The sequence below is a fragment of the Dermochelys coriacea genome, chromosome 21, assembly GCF_009764565.3.
Source record: "Dermochelys coriacea isolate rDerCor1 chromosome 21, rDerCor1.pri.v4, whole genome shotgun sequence".
Lineage (NCBI taxonomy): Eukaryota > Metazoa > Chordata > Testudines > Dermochelyidae > Dermochelys > Dermochelys coriacea.
Window position 1 is genome coordinate 800,418 of NC_050088.1, and position 27,967 is coordinate 828,384.

The 27,967-nt window shown below is 51.0% G+C and overlaps 1 protein-coding gene across 1 annotated transcript in view; it reads left to right on the forward strand.

Annotated features, from left to right (window-relative positions):
• The window catches only part of DENND2C (DENN domain containing 2C), a 45,950-nt gene that overhangs the window by 5,597 nt on the left and 12,386 nt on the right, over positions 1 to 27,967 (forward strand). The window contains 10 exon segments of the mRNA XM_038380130.2: positions 12,511 to 12,678; positions 15,119 to 16,126; positions 18,097 to 18,245; positions 18,777 to 18,889; positions 19,926 to 19,993; positions 19,995 to 20,084; positions 23,232 to 23,329; positions 24,090 to 24,107; positions 24,110 to 24,133; positions 25,648 to 25,835. Of these exon segments, the coding sequence (XP_038236058.1) occupies positions 15,297 to 16,126; positions 18,097 to 18,245; positions 18,777 to 18,889; positions 19,926 to 19,993; positions 19,995 to 20,084; positions 23,232 to 23,329; positions 24,090 to 24,107; positions 24,110 to 24,133; positions 25,648 to 25,835 (1,578 nt within the window). The 5' untranslated portion in view covers positions 12,511 to 12,678; positions 15,119 to 15,296.

Here is a 27,967-nt window from a genome sequence, read left to right on the forward strand (position 1 = left end):
GGAATGGTGCGGGAGCTAGGAAGGGCACGTTTTGGTGTACAAAAGGGTCCTGACGGTAAATGGGACTCATGGGGCAGCAGGGACCCTAACCTGAGAGGTGCTCATAACGGGCTGGGTTAATTCTGCTGGGGTGAACGGAGCAGAAGGTCCTGCATCAAGCTGGGGAGGGGAGTGAGATTCTGTGACATCTTTGAGGGTCAAGAAGATGTAGTGAGCAGCGTGTTAATGATGGGAGGGTGCTGCAGACAGCTGTGAGGCTAGGGACAGAGTAAAGGGTTGTGAAGAGAAAGGAGATGTTGTGGGGGGGGTCACAGCTTCAGCTTGGGGAGCTCCCAGCTGACAGGTGAGGAAGAGATGCTCTGGGGTGGAGAGGTGCTGCAGGAAATCTTAGCAGGTGGTGGGACAGGGGGCAGCTGATGAGTGAGATGCAGCACAACACGGCTGCATCTGTCATCCTGGAGCAGCAAGACCTGCTCCCTGCAAGATGGCTGTTGCTGCCCTGGGGTGCTGTGCTCATCTCTGTACTCCCCTCACCAACAGGAGATAGGAGTGAGTTCAGAAAAGAGCTGCAGGATGGTCGTGGCTAGAGGGTTTAGTTGATGGGGAAATGCTGAGTACAACGTGCTTTGCTTGGATCTTGCGTAACTGCTGAGTAATGGGGAAGTGGGCTGGGACAGGCAGCGGGTACGCGCACAGAGGAATCCTTGAGGGTGGTACAAGGAGCTGAACTCTCAATGAGATGGGGCTGGGAAAGGGAAATTCAAAGTTGAATATCAGGGGGACTCCCTGCCAGTGAGTCTGTGTTAGCAAGGGGAGAGGTGTGTCCCGGGGCAGTAGGAAACCCCTTTCCTTGGGATATTCAGAACCAGGCTGGACACATCACCAGGAAACCTAAGAAAGGGAACAAGCCTGCTCTGGACCGGTGGGAAGGGCTGGATGAGCTAATAAAGCTTCCCAGTCTCAATTCTCCTAACCTAGTGGTGTTTTCCAGCTCTGGCATCTGAATCCAGAAAATGCTTGGCCCATTGGAGTTGGCTAATACTATGAGGTTATCAAAGTGTTCTCATCCTCCACTAAATTAAGCCAGGGAAGAGGGGGGCATTTGTTTCCAGAGGAGGATCAGGCTGGGGTGTGGTGGGAGCAAAGAGGAGCTGAGAACCATGGAGTAGGGATATTGAAGTTTCAGTTTTCAGCTCTCAGGCTTGTTTGGGTTTTGTCCGTGAGGTTATAATAATCTCATTTACAGCCCTAACAGAGTGTCGGTGCAGCTTTCTGCCAGGGAATTAATTGTGGTGTGTATACTCCCTATATTTTCCTAGTCTCACTGGTGTTCCCCAAGGGCAGGGCTTAGTCCATAGCTATTGTGGTGGCTGTGTCATTACGGTGGTGCCCAGAGGCCCCTGAGGGAAAACCCTCTTATGCTGGGCACTGAACATACACCAGCTGTGTAGATGCCCTGAATTGCTTGTGATTTTAAACCATGTGTAAATGCCACTGGTAGATATTGAAAAGCCACAGTTGTGGGTCCCCTGCCCCTGCTGAGTTCTGCTTTCTGGAGTGGGAAAGGCCACAAAGTGCAAAATCCCTTTTCAGCGTGTGCTGTTGAAGTAACCAACCAGCTGTTTGCAAGCCCTCTGAAGAGAGGAGGAGTACTTGTGGCATCTTAGAGACAAATTTAACAAATTTAAAACAAATAACAAATTTATTTGAGCATAAGCTTTCATAAGCTATAGCTCACTTCATCGGAGGGTTCCTGCTGGTCTCTTGTCAGTGCTGAAGTCAGGACATGGGCACATACTGAATGGCTGTTAAACCCCTTAATCTCCTACTTGTGCTAAACTCTGCTGCGGTAACCCCTGACACGCTGATTCCCACAAATGCAGTGTTTGGCTCCCAAGGCTGGTGCCATGATGTGGCCACAGTGGAAACAATTCTTCGCAGCTCAGGAACACATGGAATTCCATCTGTCTGGAGTCTCAGATTCGTAGAGTTCAGCGCCTGAAGAAACCATTAGATCATCCAGCTTGACCTCCTGTATAACACAGGCCATTAAATTTCATCCAGTTACCCCTGTATAGAGCCTAATAACTTGTGTTTGGCTAAAGCATCTCTTCCGGAAAGGCAGCTAGTCTGGAGCTCAAGACGTTAAGAGATGGAGAATCCACCATGTCCCTGAGGAGCTTGTTCCAGTGGTTGATCACCCTCCCTGTTAAAAACTGGGCCTTATTTCCAATTTAAATAATGTCCAGCTGTTAGCTCTTGTTCTGCCTTTCTCCCCTACATTAGAATCCCTTAGTACCCGGGACTTTCCCCTGAAAGGTACTGACACATGGTGACCAAGTCACCTCTCGGTTTGCCTTGCCTGGCCCAAGATGCGAGTTGCTGTGTAGGCCCTTCTTCTGCTGTAGCTAGTTGAAAATGATCACAGCTCATCTGACGCACTGCCTCGCTGGGATTCTCCAGTCCCCTGTTAACAGCCAGAGCTCCTGCCACAGCTCGTTCTTTGCTCCCGGGAGGGGAGGAGGAGGGTATGGGCAGGCAGCAGGCTGGCCAGGAAGAGTAGCCCCTGTGTCTGTTTGTATCTGAACAATTGTGTTTGCATTGTCCACTGTCCCATCTGCCACCACAAAGGAAGGCACAGCCTAGCTAGAGGGGAAAGAGCCGCATGGGCCATCCCAGTCAGAGCGTCTCACATTTTGGGGGACTCCTGGGCTCCCCGAATGGGAAGCTGTTGTTACTGTACATATTTGGGATGATGCACTTAGTGATCATGGTTCTGTCCACATCGGTGCCACTAGCTGAACTGGTCTCTGGCCCTAGGCCCTGTGCTGCTGAGGGCATGTTGTGGACCTGGAAAGCCATTTCCGTGACATTCGGAATCCAGCTGTAGGCTGTCACTGTGGCGGCTGCTGCACTTAGGGTAGGCAGGGTAGGGAGATGCGGAGAACGGGCGGGTTGTGGCTGACAACAAAACTGTCTTGCTGATGGAATAAGGCCAGGAGTCCAGTCTGCTGTAGCCCATCGGTCGCAGGGCTTCCTGCAGGGCCACTCTGTGGGTCAGTTCTCTGGTAGGGGTTGGGGGTTGGCGATTCCCTCTCTGGCCTTCGGTGAGTCACTGACTCTGTGTGAAATGGGATAATACAGGCCTGTCCGGCTGAGAGTTTTAGTTAATGCCTGTGAGAGCTTTGAGGCTATGATGCTCTAGAAATGCAGAGACATGAACAGGGAAATATGCTTTGCAGCTGTGAAGGGAAGGAGCTGGGGTGTCAGGGGATCACACTTCTCAGAGCGGCGCTTGCCTTCCAACTGCAATGGGGTAGTGAACTGCTTAGAAACAGAGAGACGGCAGTGATAGCTCCCCACTTGTGACATTACTGAACAGCAGAAGGGGCCATTTGAGTTCATGGGGGACAGGTCCATCACTGGCAATTAGCTAAGATGGTCAGAGATGCAACCCCACACTCTGATGTCCCTAAACCTCTGACAGGTTTCAGAGTAGCAGCCGTGTTAGTCTTTATCCGTAAAAAGAAAAGGAGTGCTTGTGGCACCTTAGAGACTAAAATATTTATTTGAGCATAAGCTAAACCTCTGACTGCCAGAAGCTGGGACTAGACAACAGGGGATGTGTCACTTGATAACATGCCCTCTTCTGTTCATTCCCTCTGAAGCCTCTGGCATTGGCCACTATCAGAGACAGGACACTAGGCTAGATGGACCATTGGTCTGACCCGGTGTGGCCGTTCTTTTGTTCTTATCTCATAGCTCAGTTCCTTGTTGACCCAGCCTTTTAATGTGGAGACACCTGCTTCCTTGCTCTTCTAATTGTTTTGGAAGCATGTTAATTAAATGTTTGTCCGTGGGTCCTTCGGTCACTGCGAATAAACGTGTTTCTGCTGCTGCTCCTATGGCTGCTGCCTGTGTGCAGGGAGGTGTGGTAACTAAGGATATGGCCCAGAACAACCTGTGTGTCCCAGGCCAGGGTTTTGCCATAGCAGAGCCATGCGGATGCATTACCAAGACCTGATGAATCGGCTTGGACACTTTGCTCCAGCACTGGGCAAGGCTGGTTATTCAGTTAGCTGCTGCTGCTGCTCCTTGTAACCTGAAGGTTCATCTCAGGAAGCAAAGTGCAGTAGTGCTGAGAGAGGAGGTGTGGAGCCAGCTGGGATGCGGCATTTCTGCCCACCGATTTATCCCGAGTGTCATTTCTGGCCTTTGCTTTAACGCTTCCTGTGGCTGGACGGGTAAGCACCCATTCTCAGGATGTCTGTTTTTCATCTTTCAGAGTAGCAGCCGTGTTAGTCTGTATTCGCAAAAAGAAAAGGAGTACTTGTGGCACCTTAGAGACTAAATTTGTTAGTCTCTAAGGTGCCACAAGTAGTCCTTTTGTTTTTCATCTGCTCAGGCTGGCTTTTGTTTGTTCTCGAGGTCAGTAGGACCAATAGGAATTGTCTCCCCCAAGCAGAAGGTTAGACACAATCCAGTCCCAGGAAAGCTGGGCAGCACATTGTCTTGGGATGTGGATCTCTGGAATTTGTGGCAGAAGGATGCGTAGTACCTGGGGATTGTAGACTAACTCGCTGACCAAAGTGGAGCCCTCAATTCCCAGCCGACCAAGAGGCTTGCCTTGAGCTTGGCCTGGAAAGCTGCAAAGAGGACTGGCTGCAGGGGGTGACAGACTCCTTCCTGGAGCTTTTCAAATCAGGTGCTCCTCCTAGTGGGAGTATGGCACAAGACAGTCCTGGTCCCTAGAACTCTTGGGGTGTAGATCGAGCAGCTCCACAAAAGCTGGTGTCTTGGGCTGTGCCAGCGAGGGCAGAGATAGTGGCAGGCTGAGCTAGGAGCATGACGTGGAGTTAGCTGCTCCATTCTTGCCGACTGTTTCTTCTCAGCTCCTAGCTGTTTGTCCCAGGGAACAGGGATGCTGAAGGCAGCTGCAGCATGGCCCACTGCCAGGGCTGTAGTTCTGAGTGCTCTGCTCAGCGCTTCTGCAGTCCCTGGAGCACTCGGGCTGGAGTGGGGATCTGAGCTCTTGGACTCTCCTGCAGCCAGAGCAACGGGAAGGTACGATCTGGTCCCCCTCGCCTAGATGGAGCTCTTCACGCTTTGCTGTGGTGTGCGGTGCTGACAGAGCTCAGAGCCGCGTGTGCCCCCGGGGCAAGCATGGTACCTGTCCCTGAGGAGCTGAGACTAAAGCAAGGATTTTGGCTGGCCTGTTTCCCAATTGCTTGTGGAAACTGGACCCCTGGTACCATCCACTCTCCTGTAAGGTTAGTGCTTGTTGCCATGTCTGCCACCTCCGTGGGCAGTTGGTTCTAGGGATGTCGCAGGTGCCTGGAGGAGGCTGCCTGATGCTCCTGCAGTGAGCAGCCCAGGAGCTGCCCAGCCCCGTGCAGTAAGGAGGAGACTCCAGTAGATGCTCAGGAGCCCTGCCTCTCTCCTGGCTGATAGCCCAGGCTGTTCTGCTGCCGGCCAGTCCTGTCCATCACAGGTGGCTGAGAACCTGAGGGGCAACAGGGAGGGTCACTGCTACTGAGTGAGTGCTGCTGGGGAGCCCTTACTGGTCACTCTGTCTTGGGAGAGGGGAGGGGAGGGGAGCTTCCTCCCCATCAGACCTGCCACCTGTGTCTCCTTCCATGGCCGTGTGGGCCTGTGCCTTCCCCTGCCACACTCCCAGGGTGCAGCCCCAGCCTGGGGGGAGAGACCGTGGCTCAAGCAAGCCCAGGAGGCTCTGCCTGTTCTGATTGCAGTGATGCTGACCCTGGGGGCACAGGGAGCTGGGTGAGGCCCAGGAGCAGGGGGGGAGTGAAACAGAGGCCAAAAGAAAAGGAGTACCCGTGGCACCTTAGAGACTAACAAATTTATTAGAGCATAAGCTTTCGTGAGCTACAGCTCACTTAAAAGGTCTGGTTTCTCTGGTCCGTGCAAACCCTGCTAATGGGGCAAAAGACAATAAAGGCCCCAGCAGGGAGTGGCCCCGGCATCCCTTTTTTGTGTGCTGTGGAATATGCATTTCCTGACTAGTGTTGGTTCTGCATCAAGGAACTACTTCAGGTTATGCTGATCTTTGATCTTCTCCCTCCAGTGCCTCTGCTGAGTTTGCCTGCACCTTAGTGTGAAACTGCAGGGCCCTCAGGCAAACAGCCAGCAGACTTGGCTGAAATCCTGCTTCAGAGCCGGGTGGTCTGCCGCCCTTCCAGTGTTGCTGACCCCGGAAATTCAGGAATCATGAGTCAGGCCCCCCAGTGATCATGAGATTTTAAAAAATAACTAACGTTGGGCTGGCTGTTTGCCTTCTGGTGTTTGAGCCTTTAGGGATCTTCCCTCTGCATCCACAACAGCTAGAGACTTAAAAAACAAACCCCGAGATTGAGACGTGCAGAACTGGGCCTTTTGGAAAAACACCAGGTATAAAATCTGGTGAGTTGGCAACACTGCATTTCCTGCCTAATGCCGAATGGCTCAGAAAACAGCAAAAGGGTGTTTGTTTTCCTTAGCTCGCTTGTTCCACTTAAAATAAAGTGTTGAACATCATTTATGCTCACACTGGTGGTGATCCAGCCTATGTGTTCCATGCCTGCCTCTGGGGTCTCAGAGGGTATGTCTACATGGCAGCGAGCATCCCAGTCTGGGTCAGCTGTTGGCTGTGCAGACCTACTCTGTGGTGCTCTGCTCTGCTGCTAGCCCAGTGGCAGCTTCCAGTTCCTAATAGAGGTGGTTTCTGTTGAGCTGGAGACACATGACAGAATACAGCATTCCTGGAGTGTTTATTATCTGATACTGCCCCAGACTTTTCCACTTCCAGAACAGGGCAGAGTTTTGCTCAGAAAAGTATAGGATTTGCATCTGAGCAGAGTAAAAGTGGCTACGAATTCTGAGATGTATCCTTGTTTGTGCCTTCGCAGTGAGTAATAAATATCTTTACTAACCACCTCTCTCCAATATTTGCTTGGCTGCTTTCCCAGAACGCTAGAGACTTGAAGGCCTCCCCCCACCTTTGGGTCATTGTGGCAGGAAGACTAGTCACCTCTCGGGCAGTTCACAATTGAGAAGCATTTTGAAACTGGATTGGCTTGGAAAGCTAACAGTCACAAGGAATTAATCTGTGTGGGTTCTGGTGCATGCTTTGCAGCCTTGTAATAGGAGATGCTGCATACATGTTAATGTCTTTGTTTTGCTAATTGCTTGAGATTTTGTGACTGCAGTATGAGGGTTAGCACAGGGCCAGCAACACCTGCATTGGGTGGGCTCAACAATTAAGAGTATTTTGTTCCTGAATAATGTTGGCAGCGTTCTCTTTTGGAACATACGGTTTCAGGAAATTGAATCCTGTTGGGATTCTTTGCATGGAAAATGCTTAGAATGCTCTCTGGCTCTCAGTCCTGGAAAAAAACATAACACTACATGGCAGGGAATGCTAAAACTCCTCATGCTTCAACTTTGGGCGAAGATGTTACGGAAACTTTCTCTAGATGTTGAATCTGAGACCTGCATCTTCAGAGGGTATCTTTTTTCAAGAAATGGGCAATGCTGTTGGCAGATCTCATCTAGAAACATTTTAAATCTTTCTGTACCTAGGAAGAACATTTCAAATAAAATAATATAGATTTAGAATCTTTGCTTAGTGCCTTCAGATGCAAGGTACTGCAAGCATCATCACAATTGGTGGGGTGGGGGTGGCTGTTTGGCTACTTTTGGGAACACAGGAAAACAAACTGGAGACTACTGAGCCTTCTGGATGTAGTTTGGAGAGAGCCGTGCTGAGGTGCAGCGATCATTTACTCTTTTTTAAAGTATAAATTTAACTAAAATAGCTTGTAGTTGGATGCTCCCTGCATGAAGTGCTTTCTGCTCAGAGGCACAGTTAGGAACGTGCAGAGAATGGGGAACGGGATGAGGGGTTGTCATGTGCAGGTAGCCCAGGTTTTGTTAGAAGCACTATAGAATGTACAATAGGGAAGAGCTCTGGAATAGCCAGGGGTGAAAGTAAAATTTAAAACTTACCGGTACGGGGGCCAGCTCCAGCCCCCCCCCCCCCCAGGGGCGGGGCTGGGGGTCAGCATCCCCCAGCTAACCCTTCTATGCTGCTTGGCCTGTGCCACATGGGGCTCCAGTGGCAATTTAAAGGGCCCAGAGCTCCAGCTGCTCCTTTTGCTCGCCTCCCCCTCTCCCCCACTGGCCCCATTGGCCGCCGACGGGGGGCGCAAAAGCGGTAAGACGGTAGGGGCTGGTACTGGCGGCCACCTTTTACTGTTATGCCATACCGGCCTGTACCGCCTTACTTTCAGCCCTGGGAATAGCAGAGACGAGATCTGGATGATGAGACTCATCCTTCCCAAGCCTAACTACTTTGGTCCTGCAGGAGTCCCTGAGTAACTTGCTGGTGTCTCTACGTGGAAGGGTCTGGAAGTAACTGGTTGGTTTTTAGGATTAGAAATTTGCTGATCGGATTTACAGCCCCTTGCAAGCTGGAAACCTTTACAGATCAGAGTTCCTGCAGAGAAGCCCCACAAGATGCTGTCAGATGTGACGCTGTTAAAAGACCAAAACGATTTCAGTTTGTCCCTAGTCCCTCAAGTTGTGCTGTGAAGGTCCCTTGGGTCAGGTTTTGCAGAGGTTTTGTGTTAACAGTTTGATTGTATCTCACAAATAGGCAACTTTCTTTAACTTACAGGTCAGACCATCCCAGCCTGCTTCAGAGCAACTTCTGTGACTCCTCCTGAGGGCAAAGTCTATATAGTTTCCTGGGCTCATGCGCTTCACCCGCTGGAGCAGCTTTCATCAAAATCCCTCTTCCTTGAGAGCAGCCACCTGTCTCGCAAGCCCGTGCAAATTAAATGCTGCATTCCATTTTTCCAAACGGGTGGGTGTATTTGACAAATACCTGTTCAGTGCTGCGCCTGGCTGACTAGATCCAAGGGAGAGGAGATGTTGGCTAGTTCCTTTAGCTCGCCTTCCATAGGTTATGATTCAGAGGTGGAATAGAAATTAATTGTTGTTAATTGTATCTGGCTCTAATTGTAATTACTCAAGGACCAGTGACACACCTTAGAGACCTTGGGTCCCAGGAGTGCAGTCAAGCTGTGCAGCTTCTTTTAGGAGCAGTTTGAAGTATCCGTTGATGTTTTTCTCTCTGTAGAGAAGTGGCTGTGAACTGGATGCCTCATGTTGAGAGTTAGACCCATGCTAAGTTGAAGAGGAGAAGACATTTGCTGTATGCTTTATGCCTTGAGCCCAAGAGCACCTATAAACCAAGATAGTTCTGAGCATAGTCATGAGCTGGCATGCTGCATTGGTACCCCTGTGGATGAATGTCGTGAGGGCATTGAGCTGGTGATGAGGAGACAGGAGTAGAGAACTTCATTTGAGCAGATGTGCAATGCAGTGGGCAGCCAGCCCTGCAGAGCGGTGAAAGCTTGCTGGTGAGTTGCTGTGGCTTCTTAATCAAATACCCCTCCCAAGGGCTTCTTCCTCAGCTCTCCTGCAAATGCCATGTAAACTGTGTGGTCGGGAAAGGCCTGGGCATGCAGGCTTTTCCTGGTAAGTGTACCAGCCTTGCCAACTCCAAGCATTTGAACAATCGTGAGTTGGGCCTCAAAATAAAATCTTGAGGGTGATTTTAAAATCATGAGACTGAAAAAATCGGAGTTGGGTCAGGTGTTTGAGCCGTTGGAGGTCATGTTATCAAGCTTTTCTCCACAACCAGGAGGGCTAGAAACTTAGGGGCTGGGATTGTCACGTAATCACCTGACTACCAAATAGTCTTTTTAAAAATCCCCAAATAGATTAGTGAGATTCATGATAAATGGCCAGAGCTGGCAGCGCTGTGCACCTCTCGTGATAGTTCTTGGTTGGATGCTCTTTCCTTGGGATTTGAGGTGCCCTGAGCCCTACTTGTTGCTGACCTTGTGGCCCATGTGGCTTTGCCTTTTGCCTGTGTGGGCTCATTCCCCTTCCCTGGAGCACACTCTCCTCTTTGCTGTTGTAAATCGTTAGGTGATGGTCGGTTGTGCTAAAATCCTTGGGAGCCGAACAGAAACTATGGTGTCTTGGTACCCGCAGCTGTGGGGTGTCCAGTGCTTTCAGGCTTTGTGGTGCTGTCTCAGCTTGATGGCTTGTGTCGCAGCCTTCCTGGTGTTTCATGAGAACTTGCCTGTGAATTCCTTTAGCTTGACATAAATGCTGCAGTGTTTTGAATGCAAAAGCTAACTGGTTGGGGGATGGATCCTAGTGGGACTGTACAGTGAGACCTAGCTGGGCTAGTCTTCTGCTGCTGAGTTACTGAGTCTTGGGTAACTGTGCATCTAGGTGTGCTAGGGAGGGACTGAGATAGTTTCCAGCATAACTGTGGGGCCACAGGCTCCTTCACTTAGCCCCGGAGCGTAAATACATGTGATCTGTGCCTCCCACCTTTCTGTGGCTTCCCCAGCCAATGAGATGTGGAGGGGCAGATGTAACTACTCACGCTTCCTGACCGCAGACATGACCCACTTGGGAAGAGAGGGCCTGATGTAGATGCTGCTGGGGACAGACCCAGGCTGGCCTGTTGTGTAGTACGATGTGTACTGCAGTTTGTGGCCCTTTGCCCTGAGACCAGGCTTCTCCAGGCCACGCTGCTCCCTCCTTCTGGGGCACCCAACGGTTGGCAGGGTGACAAAGTGAAAACTGACACTGCTCCAGGGGAATAACTGAACCCTCCAGCACCCTGCTGCCAGGCCCCGTGTGGAGCTGTTACTAGGGACGTGTGGGCAGAGCCTGCGGAGCGCTCTGCCCTGTGAATGGCCCATTGTTCCCTGTGCCAGAACGGCTTTCAGGCCTGTGTTTTGGGAACTCTGATAACAGGAGTGATTTCAGCTGCTCCGCTGGCCAGTCCTGCCTGTGAATTGTGCTGCATGGGGGGCTCCCCTCCTGCACTCCACCCTCCCTGCACAGCAGGTGTCAGACCCCGATGGAGCAGAATCTCTTCCTTGGAATCTGGGGATGGCTACGCTGGGTTCTGGCTCCTGTGGGCTCTTGTGTGGCTGAGAGCATTGCTTTTTCTAATCAGCTACTGGATAGGGTGCCGGATTCTCATTCTGTAGGCTCCTTCCCCAGCAGCCCTGAGCCTTTTGGGGGTGTGTGATTGCTCCTGCTGGCTGTTCTGAGCGAGGTCCCTGATTTCGAGAGCCTCTCTCCTCTGCTGCAAGCAGCTTTGTGCTGTTTCTCCCTGCACTCCTATTATTGCTGCCCTAGCCTGCCCTGCCACCAGCCTAGCTGGTTCCCGGCTCGTAGGTGTCTACTCCCTACATTTGGCTGGGTTCATGGTGTGGTGTCCAGGGGCAGGAGCAGGGAGTAAGGGGTTGTCCTGCCAAAGTTTTTTTTCCCCCAGCCCCAGTGTCTTACTGCTACGGCCTTCCCTATCTCCTGACCCCAGGCCCTGGGTGTCCACTTCAGGTGGCTTCAGGGCTGGCTTTCTGCGACTCCAGCCAGATCCGTGCCTGGGAAGCAAGGGCTATGTTATCGCTGCGTGGCAGCCATGGCCACTGAGGGGAGTTGGGGGGCAAGCTTTCCTGCCTGCTAATCGAGCTGCGCAGACAGGGCTGGAGGAAGGATGGCTCCTGGCAAGGATGTTTGGAGACAATGCTTATTTATAGCCACTGTGCACGGGGGCGTGGCTGAGAGGAGGCCCCTGCGTGGTGCTGGAGGGGAGGGCTCTTGCCAGGGTTCTGGCTGCGAGTGGCCAGGCCAGGGAAGGGCTGCTGGCTGGGGCAGCTGGGCAGCATGGTACCGTGGTGAGTGGTGTCAGTGCCTGGGGCGATGGCCCTGATATAGGGCTATGTGTGTTTGGGGGATACGTAGGTACAATGGTAAACTGTAAATTGTACCCTGTCACAAGTACTCCTTTTCTTTTAGTTTGCACTGCAGCACGCTCGGCTCTTGTCCAGCCTTTGATGCCTTGGGCAGGGGGCAGGTGACGAGGTTTCTGTTATTTGCTACTCCCCTGCCTCCACCTCCTTTTGCATCTCGCCGTCACCCTGCTGCTGCAGGAGCAGCTGCCTGTCGCGTCTTCGCTCCTGGCCTGCTGATGCCAGGTCGGGGAGAGCATTAGGGCTGCCATGCTGTACAATGAGCACAACCCAGACAGGCAGAGGGGCCTGCTGGCAGGGACTGGGGGGGTGCTTGTTCCACTCGCTTGGCTGAGTGTACTGCGAATGGCAGGGTCTGTGTAGGAGCCGTCTGTGCAGGGAGAGGACCCTGCAGCATAGGCTCCCCCTCCTGTTGGGAGCTGGGTGCTGTGACTTTCCTAGGTTCAGCCCCTGCATCTGAGTGCTGAGATTTCCATGTTCGGAGCATTGAGGCTGGAGCAGGCTGCTCGTTGGAGTTAGCACAGACCCCCAGCACAGTGGGGTTATCTGGTGCCATTCATGTTAACGATGCATTGCAAGGGGGTGGCTGCCGCCTTGCTCGAGATTGGGAGTTGGCTTGGTCATTTCTTTGCTGAAGCAGCATGCTGTGTTTTCTCCCCATCAGGAGAGTTCTGGAGAAGGCGAGAGCCGGTGCTGACATCCCTGGAGATGGGCAGCATCAGCCTCTGCTAGGTGCAGCTGCCCCTCAGCTGCGGGAAGGAAGCTCCACTCCGGTGCTGGCTTTGTGTGAGTGCAGAGGGAGTGGCTGGGACATCAGGATCTCTGGAGAGGGGTAAGTTCCACTGTGCATCTGTGCAAATGCTGAGTCTCTCACTACAGCTTCAGTCCCTGCCTGAGGAACTGTGTGCTGTCATGGCTAAAAAGGAGCTGGTTTTGCTAGTTCCAGCAGTGAGCTGCCTTGGCCAGTGCATTTCTCCTGCATCTAGCACCACTGCTGGACACCCCTTTCTTCATCATGCAGGAGGCACAGCCTGTTCCTCCTGCAAAGGGAGGGTCAGCAGCCTCTGCTCGGAGCAAAACCCTGGCCTTCTCCCTTCAGTGCATTTCTGCAAATCCCAGGTGGCAGTGACTACTGCAAAGCTAGTTGCCAGAAGTTTCTGAGCGGTGTGGTGGTGCAGGATGCCCTCCTGAGAGCTGATCTGCCCAGGATGGGGAATGTAATTTGGGATGCTAATGCACACACAGTGTAAACCTCGCTCTTGGCTGAACGCGCTGGAGTACAGATCCTGTTGCTTGCGAGGGCAGCAGGCGGCTCGCAGGGATAGCGAGATAGCGGGGCAAGCAGGTTTATGATCTGCTTCTCGCTGACTTAGTGCCCTTCCTGTCTGCAGTTCTGCCAGTTCTTGCAAGCACTGAGTCAGTGAGGACGAGGTGGGTTTCATAGCAACTTGGAAAGTCACCGCAGATTGTGCTGATGAGATCAGAAACCGTGGCTTCCAATGCTTCTTAGCATCACTTTCTGCCACTGAGCTAGGCGACTTTGTCACATGGGCTGTGATCCGAACACAAGCCTGAGCCAGGACCCAGGGGCTCTAGCCCTGTCTCTGACACCTGTGCTTGCTGTGGCCTTGGACAAGTCTCTCCACTTCTCTCTGGGTCAAGGTTCTCATTTATGCAGTGGGGACAGAGCTGCCGCAAAGGGGTGTTTGGCCTTTTACTCCGTGGAGAGCTACCACGTGGTGGGGGCTCAGCTGGGACCTCGATCAATGTGGCAATGCTGCTGCACACAGTCGCCATGGCCCTTGCACTGGATTAGCACCTAATTAGGTTTCCATATTCAAATAGCTCAGGGGCTCAGGTATCCCGGGGATAGCCAAGGGTAAATACCTGGGCAGGCAGACAGACAGCAGGTGGAGCTGATCCTGGAGACTCCTCTCCAAGTTGTGCTCTGATATTTCTGGCACATAGGAGAAGGGATGAGGGAGGATTTGGGCCAGACCTCTCTCCGCAAGGTAAAAAGGCAGATGTGGGCACAAGGCTGATGAGATCTTCACAGGCACTGAAGCTGCAGTAGTTGCCAAGGAAATGTCTGTGCTGCAGTTCTGCCCAGACCTGGGAGTGCTGTGTATGTACAGCCCAGCCTGGCTTGCAGCCCTTCCCCTGCACAGCAGCCCATCTGCTTTTCCTGCTGTCAGACAGTGGCCGGAACCACCCAGGCCAACTTCACTTATCTCTGTGGTCAGGATTTCTGTCCTGAACAGTGTCACCCACCCAGCTAGAGCCCAGGGTGATGGTCTCTGAATGGCCTGTGCTCTGGGTCCCTGAGCAGATACACCGTGCCAAGGGGTTGTTCGACAGAGTAGGGTGTGACTGACCAGCACAGCATTGCACTTGGAGCGGCTGCTTCTCCTCATTCCCCCAAAAGACACCGTGAGCCACCTTGCTGCTTCCCTGAGACCTAGAGTCTCCCTGGTGGCCGATCTAGGTCAGGTGTGGGCAGGTGGAATGTTGTACAGGTTCCTGCCCGGCTGTGGGGCAGGCGGGGCACATCTGGCGGGAGGTTTAGTGTTGCCAATACCTGGGCCTGTCTGCAGTCGACGCAATGAGCATTTTAGCTTTCCTGTGTCAAACCGTAGCAGCCCTCCAATCAGGGCTGTCACTGGCTCACTGCAGACTGGAGTTGGGAGGCCCCTTGTGCTGTACCTGCACTGAGCTCTGTCTCAGCACCTCCCTGCACCAGTGCAACTCCCCTGGTGGGAGCTCCAGCACACACAACATGCTGCAGACCTGCTCCGAGCAGGGTTAGACGATGGGGTCGTGAAAATGCTGCACCAGGTCCACTCTGGAGCTCCTGCTGGTGTTGTCTTCAGGAGTGCTGCACAAGTGCTAGCAACCCTGGGCAATGCCCTGAGAGAGCTCAGAGAACTGCAAATCTCCAGCCTGTTTCCCAAGCAGTGGGAGCAGCCAGTCTGTCTCCTCCCCCCTTGCCGTGCCCTATGTTGGTGGGGAAAATCAGGGAGCCTGGCACTTCCTACAGCAGGTGTTTAAATCTCTGTAGTTTGGCGGGAGCAAGGGATTTTCAGGAGTGTGGTGAGGTGTGGGGAGACCAGTCTTCAGCACTTGGTGAGGAGGGTCAGCCCTAGGAGAAGGATTACTACTGTGCCCTCATGTTTGCTGCTGAATGCTTCTCTGTTGGGGTGAGTTGGTGCCTTCTGCCTCGGAGCCAGACTGATGGATGTTCTCTCTCTCTTCCCCTCCTTCCCTACATCCAGGGCTGAATTAGGACTTGCTACTCACAGGGCTGGTGTCCAATGGGATTGTCTGTGTTCTGCTCCCTGACTGGAGCCTAGCAGGAGCGCTGGGACTCTGCACCATCTCGCTGTGTGTGTGGCACAGGAGGGACTAGGCGGGGCCTGTGATGGGGCATTTGTGAGGATTCAGGCTCCTGCCATGCACCCAACAGGAACCCCAGATGGTGGCTTTTCTCGGTGTGCTGTGCAAACGCTTTCCCGCAGCCACTGCCGGAACATCAAACAGAAGATCTCCCAGTGGGAGGGGAGGACTAGAGGGGACTGCAGCGAGGACAGGCAGCAGCCGAAAGACTTTGGGGTACAGTACGACCATGGCTGTGAGGCTCTGCCGAAGGCCAAGCCACAGGGCTGTGGAAATGACGGAAAGGCAGGGCTGGCAAACTCAAAGAGCTTGGGCCTGGACTTCAGGGAAAAGGGCAGGAACCATTCTCAGAGTGAGGGTGACAGCGAGAGAGATGGTGATTGCAGTACCTCGGAGATCCTCAGGCCCAAAATGCGCACATGCTGCCCGATTTCCCGGGCTGAAGAGAACGGAGACTGGAGGGGAGGCCTCCTGGACCCAGAGCAGATGCTGCCACCAGGGAACTTCTACACCTCACGAGGGCTGTGGAGGAACATAGAAGCCGTTCCTCCTGACAAGGTCCTAGCGATGGCATTGGAGCTGAAAAGGAAAAGAGAGAGCTGTGGCTCGACAGAGAGAGAACTATATGCTGGGGGAGTGGAGCCTCTCAATGTGACAGAGAGGAGCTTCGAAAACATTTACTCAGAGGCCGAGGGACAGGAGACAAGGCCTGCTGCCATCCCTCCCCCGAAGCCCCGCAGGACTTTCCGCTATCTGTCAGAAAGGGACCAAGCCAGCTCCGGTAGAGAAAAGCCACTGGAAGGCCAGTGTAAGGACTCCCCAACAGGCTCCTCCCATAAGCCTGAGCAGAGAGAGGCAAATGGGAAAATCAGAGGGAGATCCAAGAGGTAGGTGGCTTAATTCTTATTTGCTCTTGTATGCACGGAGCACCGGCCTCCTCAGCCTCTGGTGAGCAAGTCCCTCGCCCAAACCAGGTCACTTAGTGACCCATGAGAATGACTTTGTTTCTAAAGGCCTCACATGAATTGCACTTCCAGGCGAGACCTTAAAATCCACAGAAGTGATGGTAGCTCTGCCGTTGGCCCTTCTTTAGAAGAGTAAGGAGAGGGGTATGTCGGGGCTAAAATACCCCCTCCCCACCCTGTGCAGGGCGTGACTCCTGTGCACAGACTGCCTCGTCCCTAGTACTGCCCCAAACAAACCTCACCCCAGAACCCTGAAAGCTGACTTAGCTGTGGTGTCCAGACCCTCGGCAAAACCGGGTGCTGCTGCCTGCCCTGCACTTTGGGATATTTCCCATGGATCATGGGCTAATTCTCTTCTCCAGTCAGGAGCACTGTTGCTCCGTGAGTCAGACATGACTCCAGATGGTTGATCTTTTAGTTGCCTGGAGTTTGGAGCCATTAATCTCAGATAAACCACTGTGGCAGCAGGCTAGGCTGGGCTGCCCCCTTGGATGCGGGTCTCAGAGTTACAGACAAGTAACTCAACATATCATTTGTGTTAGCCCTCTGCTAGTTTTACAGACGTAAGAGATGGTGAGGTGTAGCCATCTCTGGGTAAGCAGGTAAGCATCCTGTGGAGGGGCAGGGAGATAGGGCTCTTGGATCCTCCAATGCTTTCCATAGTATTAAACGTGCTGCAAAGACTCTCGGTTTTTAGTGGCCTGTGTCTCCCTTAATGCTTTGATGACTGACCCAGACTGGCTTTGGAACAAAGCCCCTTACAATTCATCCTTAGGCTTGGCAGGATTAGATTGATATCGGTAAATGTCAATAAATGTTCATATCACTGGTCACACACAAGCTACCAAAAGAGTATGAACATCAATAATAACCGAAATGTACAGATAAACAAAGTAGGGAAGTGCTGCTTGAGGACTTGTTAGTTTGATTTCAGGATGTTTGCTTGGTATATTTTGACATCTGATATTGACAATGTATGTTTTAAAATTATAATGCTTTAACTTTCTGAATCTCAGTGTCTGCTGTCATTAGTAATTATCTGCCCCCCCCATAATTTCCACACAACTATGAAAATTAAATTGATACAGATCTAGAAAAAAGCTTCAAATAAATGTTGTGTCAAAACTACTAAAAATAAAAACGGAATTCTGTCCACTTGTGCCTGCCCAGGATGCAGATATGTTGTTTGTCAGAGCTAAACCCCCCAAAGGAAACCAAGTGTGGGAATTAGTCTGCAGAATGACTAGGCATCTTCCAGGAAAGAGACAGTCCTCTGGGACAGGTTTCAGAGTAGCAGCCGTGTTAGTCTGTATTCGCAAAAAAGAAAAGGAGTACTTGTGGCACCTTAGAGACTAACAAATTTATTACAGCATAAGCTTTCGTGAGCTACAGCTCCTCCTCTGGGACAGACTCTGTGTACTGTACCAGTCCCTGTGTCTTTAACCAGGACCCCCAATGTCAGTTGCAGCCCCCTGCCCTGCCCCCCAGGTCAGAGTGCTGGGGTTTGCACCACCAGGGAGGTAGGAAGGGGGCAGTGCAGGATTCCTTCGTCCAAACAGCAGCACTGCCCTTGGCTGCGCTACCTGGACAGGGCTTCAGCACTTGAGTCTCTGGGCAGGTACCAGCTGGGAGTGCAGTTCCTTGGCCCAGATAGTCCAAAACCACCTGTCCCATTTATCGGGCCTACAAGTCTGTTCAGGGGAAACAAACATGATCGATTGGCCGGAAACCAGTAAGTCACTGGCCTGGTTTGGGGCCTGGCCAGTTCCTAGGCCGGCCTGGGGAGGTGGTGCTAGTGATTTCAGCGGGTAGGCCTCGCTTGCTCCTAACATCTGTGATTTATGTCCCTCTTGAGAAGAAAACCACTAGAAAACGTGCTGGTCTGCTTTCAGGAAATCCTTTGAGTTTGAAGACATCCAGGGCTTCCGCAGTCGGATGGCAGCCACCAGCTCCCAGAAGCTCCATGAGGAGCTGAATAGCAGCTCGGGATCTAGACTCTACTACACACAGTCAGAAGACAACATCTACGAGGACATTATCTGTACGTGTCTGTGCTCTGACAGGGACGTTAGCAGGGCGGGGAGGGGCCTGTTCAGGCGGGAAGTGTTGGATTTCCCCGTGTCTGATTGCTGGGTGGGATGGAAGCAGGGCTAACCACCGGGAGGCTTTCTTTAATGGCACCTGGAATAGGACAGAGCTGAGCTGGATTCAGGTTTCCTGTAGATGCCATAGGGTGCTTTATATAAACACTTGTGGAAAGAATTGGCTGCTGTCTGGAGGTGCTGATGGCTGTGGTACTGCAGCAGCAGGTAGCTGGGATTTAGTGGGGTCCCTATGCAGGATCCCCACACTCACTGATACTGGAGTTGGAAGGACTTTGGGAGCTCCGTAGCCATCTTGCAGCATCTCTGTGGGATAGTCTATCTCTGAACCTACTGCCCTTGCATTCCCAGCAGACTGTATTACAGGCATTAGCACTGCTTGGTTCCATTTCTTGGTGACCATAAGGGGCATTTTACGCTCCCCCCCACGCACACAGACACTTCATGAGTCCCTTACCTGTTCTCTCCAGATCCTGCTAAGGAGAATCTGTATGAAGATATCAAAGTGTTGCCTTTACCATTGTGGAGGGTCCCGTCGGCCTGGAAGTTACCACCCTCAAAGAATGCCTTCAAGCCTCCCAAGGTGAGAGTGAGTCACAGGCTGGCTGTGTTCAAATCCACGGGGCACACCCAGCTTGTCCTGACTCCAGAGGGCCCAGGGCTGGGATCTGAAAAGCAGCTGTCTCAGGGAGCTCAACTACAGAACTTGAATTACGCTCTACGGTCAGATGGCTATCAATATCCAGGGCTGGACATTCTCACCTGGGTGCGTAAGGGATATTTAGTGCATGGAAAAATAAAATATTCCTTGGGCAGACGTGCCTGGCTATGAGGTGAGGTGGGCAGCTGCCGGGCCTCGTGAAGGAAGATGAGCTTCCCCCTCACGTGCCCCTCCTCTCCATGCACCTGGAGTTGCATCTTTCACGTGTCTTCAGTCGCCCCTGGTTTTGTTGAAAATTATGTACATCAGCAATAAACAGCCATGACTCCTAGGGCACAGGTGGAGGGATCCACAGGGCTTCCTGTTTCCAGCATGAATAACGCCTGTCCCTGCTGAGTCGTCGCACACTGCATCCCACGTTCAGGCCTGGGCAGCTTGAGCTGTTTGTGAATTAAACGCCAGGTCAGCGCTGAGTGTGTATGGCAGGAACAGAGGGGTGGGAGCTGAGATGCTGTGTGAGTTAGGGGTCTCATTTTCCCTACAAGCTGCATATTAATGATGTGCACTTCCCATCCTCAGAGGACTTTAGACATTAATAAGGCCTGCGGGGCAGGGCAGGACTGTCCCTTTAACAACTTCACCTTGCCCGTGACAGGCAGCGTAGGATCTCTCCTTCTCTTTAGGCCTCTGGCTCCCTTCTGAGTGGAGTCTCCAGTTCCTTCCTGCTGAAATACTCACTAACCTCCAGGCCCTGTGCCCTCTTTGCAGCTGGAGGGGGCTCAGGAGCTGCTGCGATATGCGTTCCTATGCCAGAGGGGATTGCTTGTGACACCCTCTGGGGCTGCTTTTCAGGATCTGAGTGGGGCACCCTGCTGAGCCCCTTTGTACCCTGGCCAACAAGATGTTTAACTCCAGAGCTTCCTTCACACCTGGGGTGTCTTGTCCTGTCCTTTCCCAGCTCCCTCCCAAGCCTGCCTTCCTCCATCGCAAGACACTGGAGCTAAAAGCTGCCCGGGCATGCCTGCGGGGAAGACACGACCCTGCCCGTCACGCTGACAGAGTGGAAGCTGTTCCGAGCAGGGGAGGCTGCTGGTAGGAAAAGGAAGAACCTTCCCCAGGTGAGACTTGCAAGTTCTGCTTTTGTGTGAATCCCTGCTTCTTGTGCGGCATTTGTGACACTAACACTCCACCTTCTCTAGCAGCTTCAAACGCTTTGCAGTGGACCTGGAGCCCCTCGGCCCCACAGATCAGAGCTTATCTCTGCTCTCCAGGTGGGCAGTGGAGACACTGGGAGGGGACATGGCTTGCCTAGGATCACATTAGGCTCTCACGGGTGGTAGAGTGGGGAATAGAACCCAGGAGTCCTGACTCCCAATCCGGTTTGATAACCGTCCTGACAGCATGAGTCTGCAAACCCCACGATAGCTGCCCTCCGACGTGGATGGAATTGGTGCATCAGCATGTCAGTGCAGAGCAGGAGGGGGGTGTGTGACTTCCTCCCAGTCTTGGTCCCAGGGAGCACTGGGGTTTGACTGGAGCATTGCTTTGCAGGATAGGCATGTGCTGAGCATTTTGTGGCATTAGATCTACTATTTACCTGTGGTAGCGCCCGCTGTGTGCTGAGCGCTTTCCAGGCATGCAGGGAGGACAGTCCTGGCTTTGAGGAACTTAGTGTATGGACAAGCAAGTGTAGAGGTTGGAGCCAGAGAATACCCATGGGGAGTTTCTGTACAAGTGAGCGTGACTCACGTCCGTTCCGTTAACTATCTGTCTATTAGTTCTTTTGGTGTAAGCACTTACTGTTTGATTGGCAAGGCCTGGAGCGATCCTGGCTTTCTTGTGGGGGCTTGTTGCTTAGTTATTTAGACCGTTTGTCTATTTTCCTGATCTAATGTTAATAAAAGCACCATGGCAGCTGTTCCATGTTAAAAGCTGCTGAACAGCTCATTAGGAATGAGCCTGTTTCATAACACTGGGTATCGTTCTTCCTGCCGCTCCCTTCTGCATGAGTAAGGGACACACTCCTCTGAGGGCGGAAGCACGAAAGGATTTAATTCCACCGTCATGTTGGAGAAGTCAAACTTTGCTACGATTCCTGCATGTATCTGCTTGGACTATTCCAAAAGTTTATATTAATTAAAAAACCCTAAACCCAACTCCATATCCAGCTCCCATGAGCAATGGTACAATAACAAAACATAGCACATTGGATGGAGGGAATAGCGTAGCTCCTGTGGTGAGGAACCATTAGTTAGTGGTTTGAGCATGGGACTCCTGAGTTCTAATTCTAGCTGACAAAACGCTGCTGTGTGGCTCTGGGAAAGTCTTAGGCATCAGTTAGTTCCTCTGTGAATTGTATATTTACCTACTTGGCAGGGGACTGTGAATTGGTATATTTACCTACTTGGGCAGGGGACTGTGAAGTGGAGTGAGCTGCCTGCGAAGTCTGTAGAACGTTAAGTAGTAATAACCCTTTTTGTGCATACAAAGATTATTATAAACACCCTGCCTGGCAGCAGGGAGCATGGTGTCAAAAACTATGAAATGCCATGATAGCAAGTAACCTTTTTCTGGGGTTAGTGGGAGGGGAATAGTTCTCAAAAATCCAACCTGTTCCAAAAATCTGGGAGCAATTTACATCCAGGAAGCCTACATGATTCTCTCGGCACTCAAAGGATTCAGCCGGGATTGCGAGAGAGACTCAGAAAAGGCAAGAAAAGAATTTCAGTCCAAAAAAGCCAATTCTTTCTCGAGCAATAAAAGCAACCTTGCTGTTTCAAGTGTTCCCAGCATCTCATTGGTGACAGAAATCTGCAAAATTAGGAACAATAACAGAAAACCTCTAGGTGAGAGTAACAGAGGGAAGGAAGCCTTCAAAAGTGAAACAGCAGCTCCTCTGAAGGGCATCTCACTGCAGTCTCACTGCATTAACAGAACATGTCTGTCACTGCCCCAGAAACCAGAAGCAGATCAGAAAACGAGGCAAGCTGAAATTCGGCCCTAGTTCACTGAGATGGGGGATGAGGGTTTGAGCTGGAGAACAGGTTCTGTTGGTGACTATCTTTATTTTTATTGCAGTGTGTGTGTCGGGACAGAATAACTGGGCCCCACCGTACTACCTTGCTGGGAGCATGAATGATCTTAACACTGGGCAAGAGAGAACTTGACCTCCCCGCTGTGTTTAAAAATAAATCACCCTACTCCCTGAATCAGAAATGCCAGCAGGCTCCAAAATGTAGCAACAAGGAGTTCCCTCCGGTCTTGCCTGGGTCTTGGGGCACACAGTGCCTTAGGATGGCAGTGGAGATGCCTTTTAACACCTTCAGCGCCAGGGGTGCCCATTTCCAGAAATCCTTATGGGTTTGGTATTAGCAAAGGCCTTAAAACCAATTGAATCAACAAAAATCCAGCTGCTTCTGCTCTGCATGTTAGAATGCTGGTGCCTTTTTCTCTTCTATTGCTTAGCCCACATACAGCAGTGGTAATGTTCAGGTTTCTTCTTCCTGTAGACTGGGCCCACCCGGGCCCTTGTGGGGCAGACGCAGCATTCTGTCCTCTCTGGGCATGCTAGAGTATAGAAAATACAAATGCTTGTTTTTTTATAACCGTTCAGCTAAGGAAATGCCTTGGGGCAGGCCCCGTGTCTGTCGTGGTATTACACACACAGCAAGTAGAGGACTCCGTGCTTTAGGGGGTCTCAAATTGTCAGTGCATTCTGTATAATCCTAGGAAACTAGGCCAAGCTACGTTGAGGAGCTCTGGCTGGGCTCAGAAAGGATTGGGGTACCTGTAGTTGCACAGAGTTCTGGATCCTTTGCAGAAGGCTTCCTGGAGGCAAATCCTACCGGATGCTGCTGCTAGTTCCTTTATGGTTGGTTTGTCTTGTTCATAGCCTCAGACCTCCCTGTACTAGTCCCTGCTGCCTGTGCAGCCTGCTTGATAAGCCGAATATACAGCAACTAGTCTGCTGCCAGAGCACAAGCGCTGCTTGTTTCCCTCCTTCTCCATGATGCTCTGTATGATGTCTCTAACTGGCTCTTGTAGTAATTATTCAGTCCTGTTAGACCTGTAGAGTGCTCTGTATCCAGGGAGTTGTGTTAACAGCATTGTGACCATAACTCTTTAGCAAGGGTTCTGCAAAACCTTTCCTGAATGTGGTTGCATCTGCTGAAGGTCTTCTGTGGGCTTTGCTGTGTCACTGCCACCTCCCCTCCTCTTGTGTGCATGTGGCCTGTATTAATGTTGCTTTCTCTCTTTGGATTCCGCTTGTGTTAAAAATACAGGAAATCTTTGAGTCTAAACGTGGGAAGAAGAGGGTGAAGTTACTCGCTTATACAGGGAAAGAAGCTCCTCCAACAAAAGGTATGGAGATTGTGCACCATTCTCTTCATTACATAGCACACATCCGACATAACAAGGGACATGTTTACTTTACAACACGCCATAGGGGCTTCATATTGCAGCTACTGCTCAGCAAATGAACGAACTTTACCACAGCAGTTTGATTTTCAGAGGTACTGAGCTTCTGCATCTTGCACTGACTCTGGTGGGAGTTGCTGGGTGTTCAGCACCTCAGCAAATCAAGCCCTGTACGTCTCTTTAATCCAAGTTCGATAGTGTTACATATAGAAGATCCCTTTCGGTGTCTGAGTCTTCAGTGCTGGGGTAGCTCCATGCTGAGGTGTTAAAGCTATTTGTCGTGAGGTCACTTGTTGCTCTCTCATGGTGCTTTCAGGTGGCCCTTTGGGGAGGGACACATGGGGTCTAAAGCCTCTTTGGTTTCCTAACAACTTTAAATAAAGAATACAAACTGTATCCAACCCTGAAGTGTGCTAACTCACCTAGAGGGCTTAAATACCTACTCAGAATCTCCATTCCTGGTCAATATCTCCCTGGAAGTGGTGGACCTGACTTCATCTCTGATGTTCTTTGGGATTTATATTATTACTAGCGAAGGGCTGCTTTTGCTGAGACTTCTGTAATGAACAAGATGGCTAACAAGCAGCCCTACGTAGTGTAGACTTAAGGGAGGTCTCGGATGTGGCCCCTTCGGCAGCCATGGGTGTCACACCCACCTTACCACTGCAACTATGATTTTATGGAAGCCTTGTTTCTCATTCAGGTGAAACCAGTGGGAATGAAGTGAGACGGAGAATCTGCCAAAAAGTGAGTGAGTGAGTCACTGGGGCTGGTCCTGTTGCCATGTCATAATTAATGCTGGCAGGGCTATATGGGATTAGCCACTCCTGTGGTTTTTGTGCCTCCTGTAGCTAATGTAGGAAGCCTGCCACTCTTGTGTCAAACCAGCCTCTTGTGACAGTGAGATGAAAGGATCTGGAGGGGACAGAGTCTGCATGTCGAGCCCCATGTGTCAGGTTTCCCAGCCTCTTGGGCTGTGCCAGTCACCAGCCAGTCAACTCCTTCCTCTAAGTAAAACGCATGTCCTGGAGTAACTCACCCCCGTGGATTGTCTCTGGTGCTCAGAAATGAGCACCGTACCCCTTCCCTCTTTTCACGTTTGCCATGCTGTGAAATGCCTTGTTTGGAAGGGAGTCAGCGAGGAGTAGATAGTTTGGTTCCTTGGCTTGATGTAAACACAGGAGGGACAACCAGAACTGCAGGCTCAGATCTAGGCGTTCAGTGCTGACTAATCTGCTCTAGTTGGCACAGAAGGGATCTGAGCTTCCACTTAGCAGGGTTGGGAAATGAAATAGTAAAAACTTTGCCTGCAGCCCTGAACTTACTATAGATGAATCTGTCTAGCATGCCTGTAAATGTGATAGCTACGTGCTGGAAGTACCACTGAAAGGAACCAGTTGATTACTTTAAATGTTTCCTTCCTGTAGATGAGGTACAAAAGTCCATAATTTGGGGGCTGATGGCAAAACTCCATCCCTCTGTGTTGGGGGGTGGTGTGGGAGGTAGTAGGCTGTCTTAAAATAGAGCAAATGAGTCACTGGAGTGAGTCTGGCTGGATAGTACAAACCCACAGAGCATGTCTCACAGACCCTTTGCAGCCCCTGGTTATGTCAGTGTTTCCCATGTGTTGCGTAGGAGAATCTGTGATGCTGCGTGGACAGGCTGGATGGGGGTGGAGATGGACTCTGCCACTGTTTTGAATTCCCTTGCTGCCGAAGTTGTCGCTGATATGATGTAATTGCCTGGAGTGTGGCAACATTATGGAGATCGTGCACACACACACACACACACACACACATATATATATGCCCCATTGACAGAACGAGGCCCCTTCTCACTGTCTTCAGCAGCAGCAACCCTGTTAGCACTCAGACAGTTCCTCGTGGCTGCTAGAGGTTAGGGGGCAGCCTCCGGGCCGTGACAAAGAATCAGCCTATAGAGGCATTGAAAGTGTTGGGCTGCTAATTAAATCCACCAGGCAAAGGGGCTAGGGACATTACTGCATCTCTGTGGGTGCTTGGTGCTTGTGGGAGCTGAGTTGGGGTGTCCTGCTCTGGAAAAGTGTCACTAGGCTCGATGTCGGGACCTGACTACCATTCCAGCTCTGCCACTCACTTACCATGTGACCTTGGGCAAGTCCCTTCACCTCTTCACTTGTGAAATGCAAATGAGACTTCCCCTTGTTTAAACACTTTGAGAGCCTCCGATGATCACAGTTACAGCCCCAGCCTCCTGTCACTGAATTGGTCCTTACCTCTCAGGTCACCACAAGCGTCTGCTGCAAGTACAGTCGACCTCCAAGAGGAACCCGCACTATCAGACCCTGGAGCGGGATCTGATTGAATTCCAAGAGCAGCAGCTGTTTGAGCTCTTTGTGGTGGTGTCGCTGCAGAAGAAGCCATCAGAGACGACGTACACCCCGCAAGTCATACAGCAGTTCCCCAGCAAGGTGGGTGCCATGCAGATGCCTTGATCTGCACCAGTCCCATCAGCTTCACTTTATCTGTTGAATTATTTTTCCCTCCCAGCATTTCCCTCCTCCTTGGCTCTGTGCAGATGAGCAAAGCCAAGATGTCCAGTAGTTAGGGTTCTAACCAGCTGGGTTCAACGTCTGGCTCTGCCACAGACTCTCTGAGTAAGTCACCCATCCTCTGTCTCTCATTTCCCCGATGACAGCACTTCCCTACCTCACAGGGGTGTTAGGAGGAAAACACAGTAAAGACTGTGGGATGCTTGGGGCACTATATTAACGGGACCGTAGATAGATACACTTCTCCTGGAAAGGGTGAATGTCTTCATTATTTATATGACCAGAAGGGATCACTGTGATAATCTGGTCTGACCTTCTGTGTAACACAGACCCCAGGCCTTCCCTGAATTAACTCCTGTTTGAACTATAGCACATCTCTTAGAAAAAGATCCAATTTTAATTTAAAAATTCCAGAGATGGAGAATCCACCACCACAACCCTTGGTAAATTGTTCCAATGGTTAATTACTCTCATTGTTAAAATTTTGCACCTAATTTCAAATCTGAATTTGTCTAGCTTCAAATTGAGGCCATTGGCTCTTGTTATACCTTTGTCTGTTAGCCCTCTATTATTGAATTTGTTACACGGGTAGATATTTGCAGACTGAACAACCTCTTATTAAGCTAAGCAGATTGAGCCCCTTGACTCTTTCATTATAAGATATACTTTCCAATCTTTTAATCATTTTGTGGCTATTCTCCAAACCTTCTCCAATTGATCAACATCCTTCTTGAGCTGTGGGCACCAGAATGGGACACAATATTCCAGCAGCGGTCACACCAGTGCCAAATACAGAGGTAAAATAACCTCTCTAGATTTCTGTGCAAGATTTTCCTGATTTTTTACGTCCAAGAATCACATTAACCCTTTTGGCCATGGTGTCGCACTGAGAGCTCATGTTCAGCTGATTATCCACCATAATCCCCAAGTCCTTTTCACAATGCGCAGCCAGCCTGTGCTGCTTCCGAAAAGAGAGTCCCGCAGCCTGTAAGCATGGCCTGCCTTCTTTGTTCCCAGAGGTATGACTTGACATTTGGCCATATTAAAATGCATATTGCTTCAAGAGTTTCATGGGGAAAACATCCTCTCCTGTGACATTTTTCTTGCTATACACAAGGAGGGGGTGGCACGACCCAGTCCTTGATTCTTACTGAGCCTACAGTGCTTGAACCTTGTGCTCTGGAGCCTCTCAGGTGAGGAGTTTTTTCTCTTCTCTCTCTGGTCTCCTCAAGGGTGCTGGTAGAAACTGATTTAAATGCTGGTCCGAAGAGACAGTTTTACTCCAGTTAACCTTGTTGCTTTAAATCCTGTACGTGCTTGCAGCCATTCCTTCCCCCTTTTGAGTGTGGCGATAGAGCTGGGAGAACAGCAGGGTCCAGCATGTAGTTAGACTGTGTGTCACTTGGAGCTGTAATTAAACCTGTTCTGGCTTTTATTTGAGAAGGGGTAAAGCTGCTGTACCCTAAAGTACCCAGACAACAGCTAACTTGGGCCTGTCCTCTGCTGCACTATAAACAGTAATTTACCAAGTTGCTTTTGTAATATGGATACAGCTGTTTTGTGTTTTGGCAGGCTGTATTCTGCCTCCCAGTACATGGGGCTTGAGACGCATTCCCACAGAGTGCTCTGATACTGATCCAGTGTCCTGGATGTGTCAGAAACCCACGAAGAACCTAGTGTTAGTGGGACAATCATCCGTAGGATCTGGTATTGTGGGTGGGATTGGCAGGGAGTGGAAGCACATGGTAATGTTCTTCTCTTGCAGTTTTAGTGCTGAGAGAGAATCAAGCCCAGGAGGGGTTTGGGTTTCCTCTGAAGTCATTTGAACTGAAAATGTTGCTGCTGAGCCCTTTTATGAAATGAGAACTGCTCTCCCCTCTCAGCCCATGCTGGCCAGGCTGGAAGAGATTATTTATGTTTTTACTTCTCATGGAAGGTGCTCAGATACCAGTGACAGAGGACCTTCTCAAAGCCTGGGCAGACTAACATCTGAAGACTCTGTTCAGTGTAGGACTGTGGAGCAAACTACTTATACATCTCCTATTTATCAC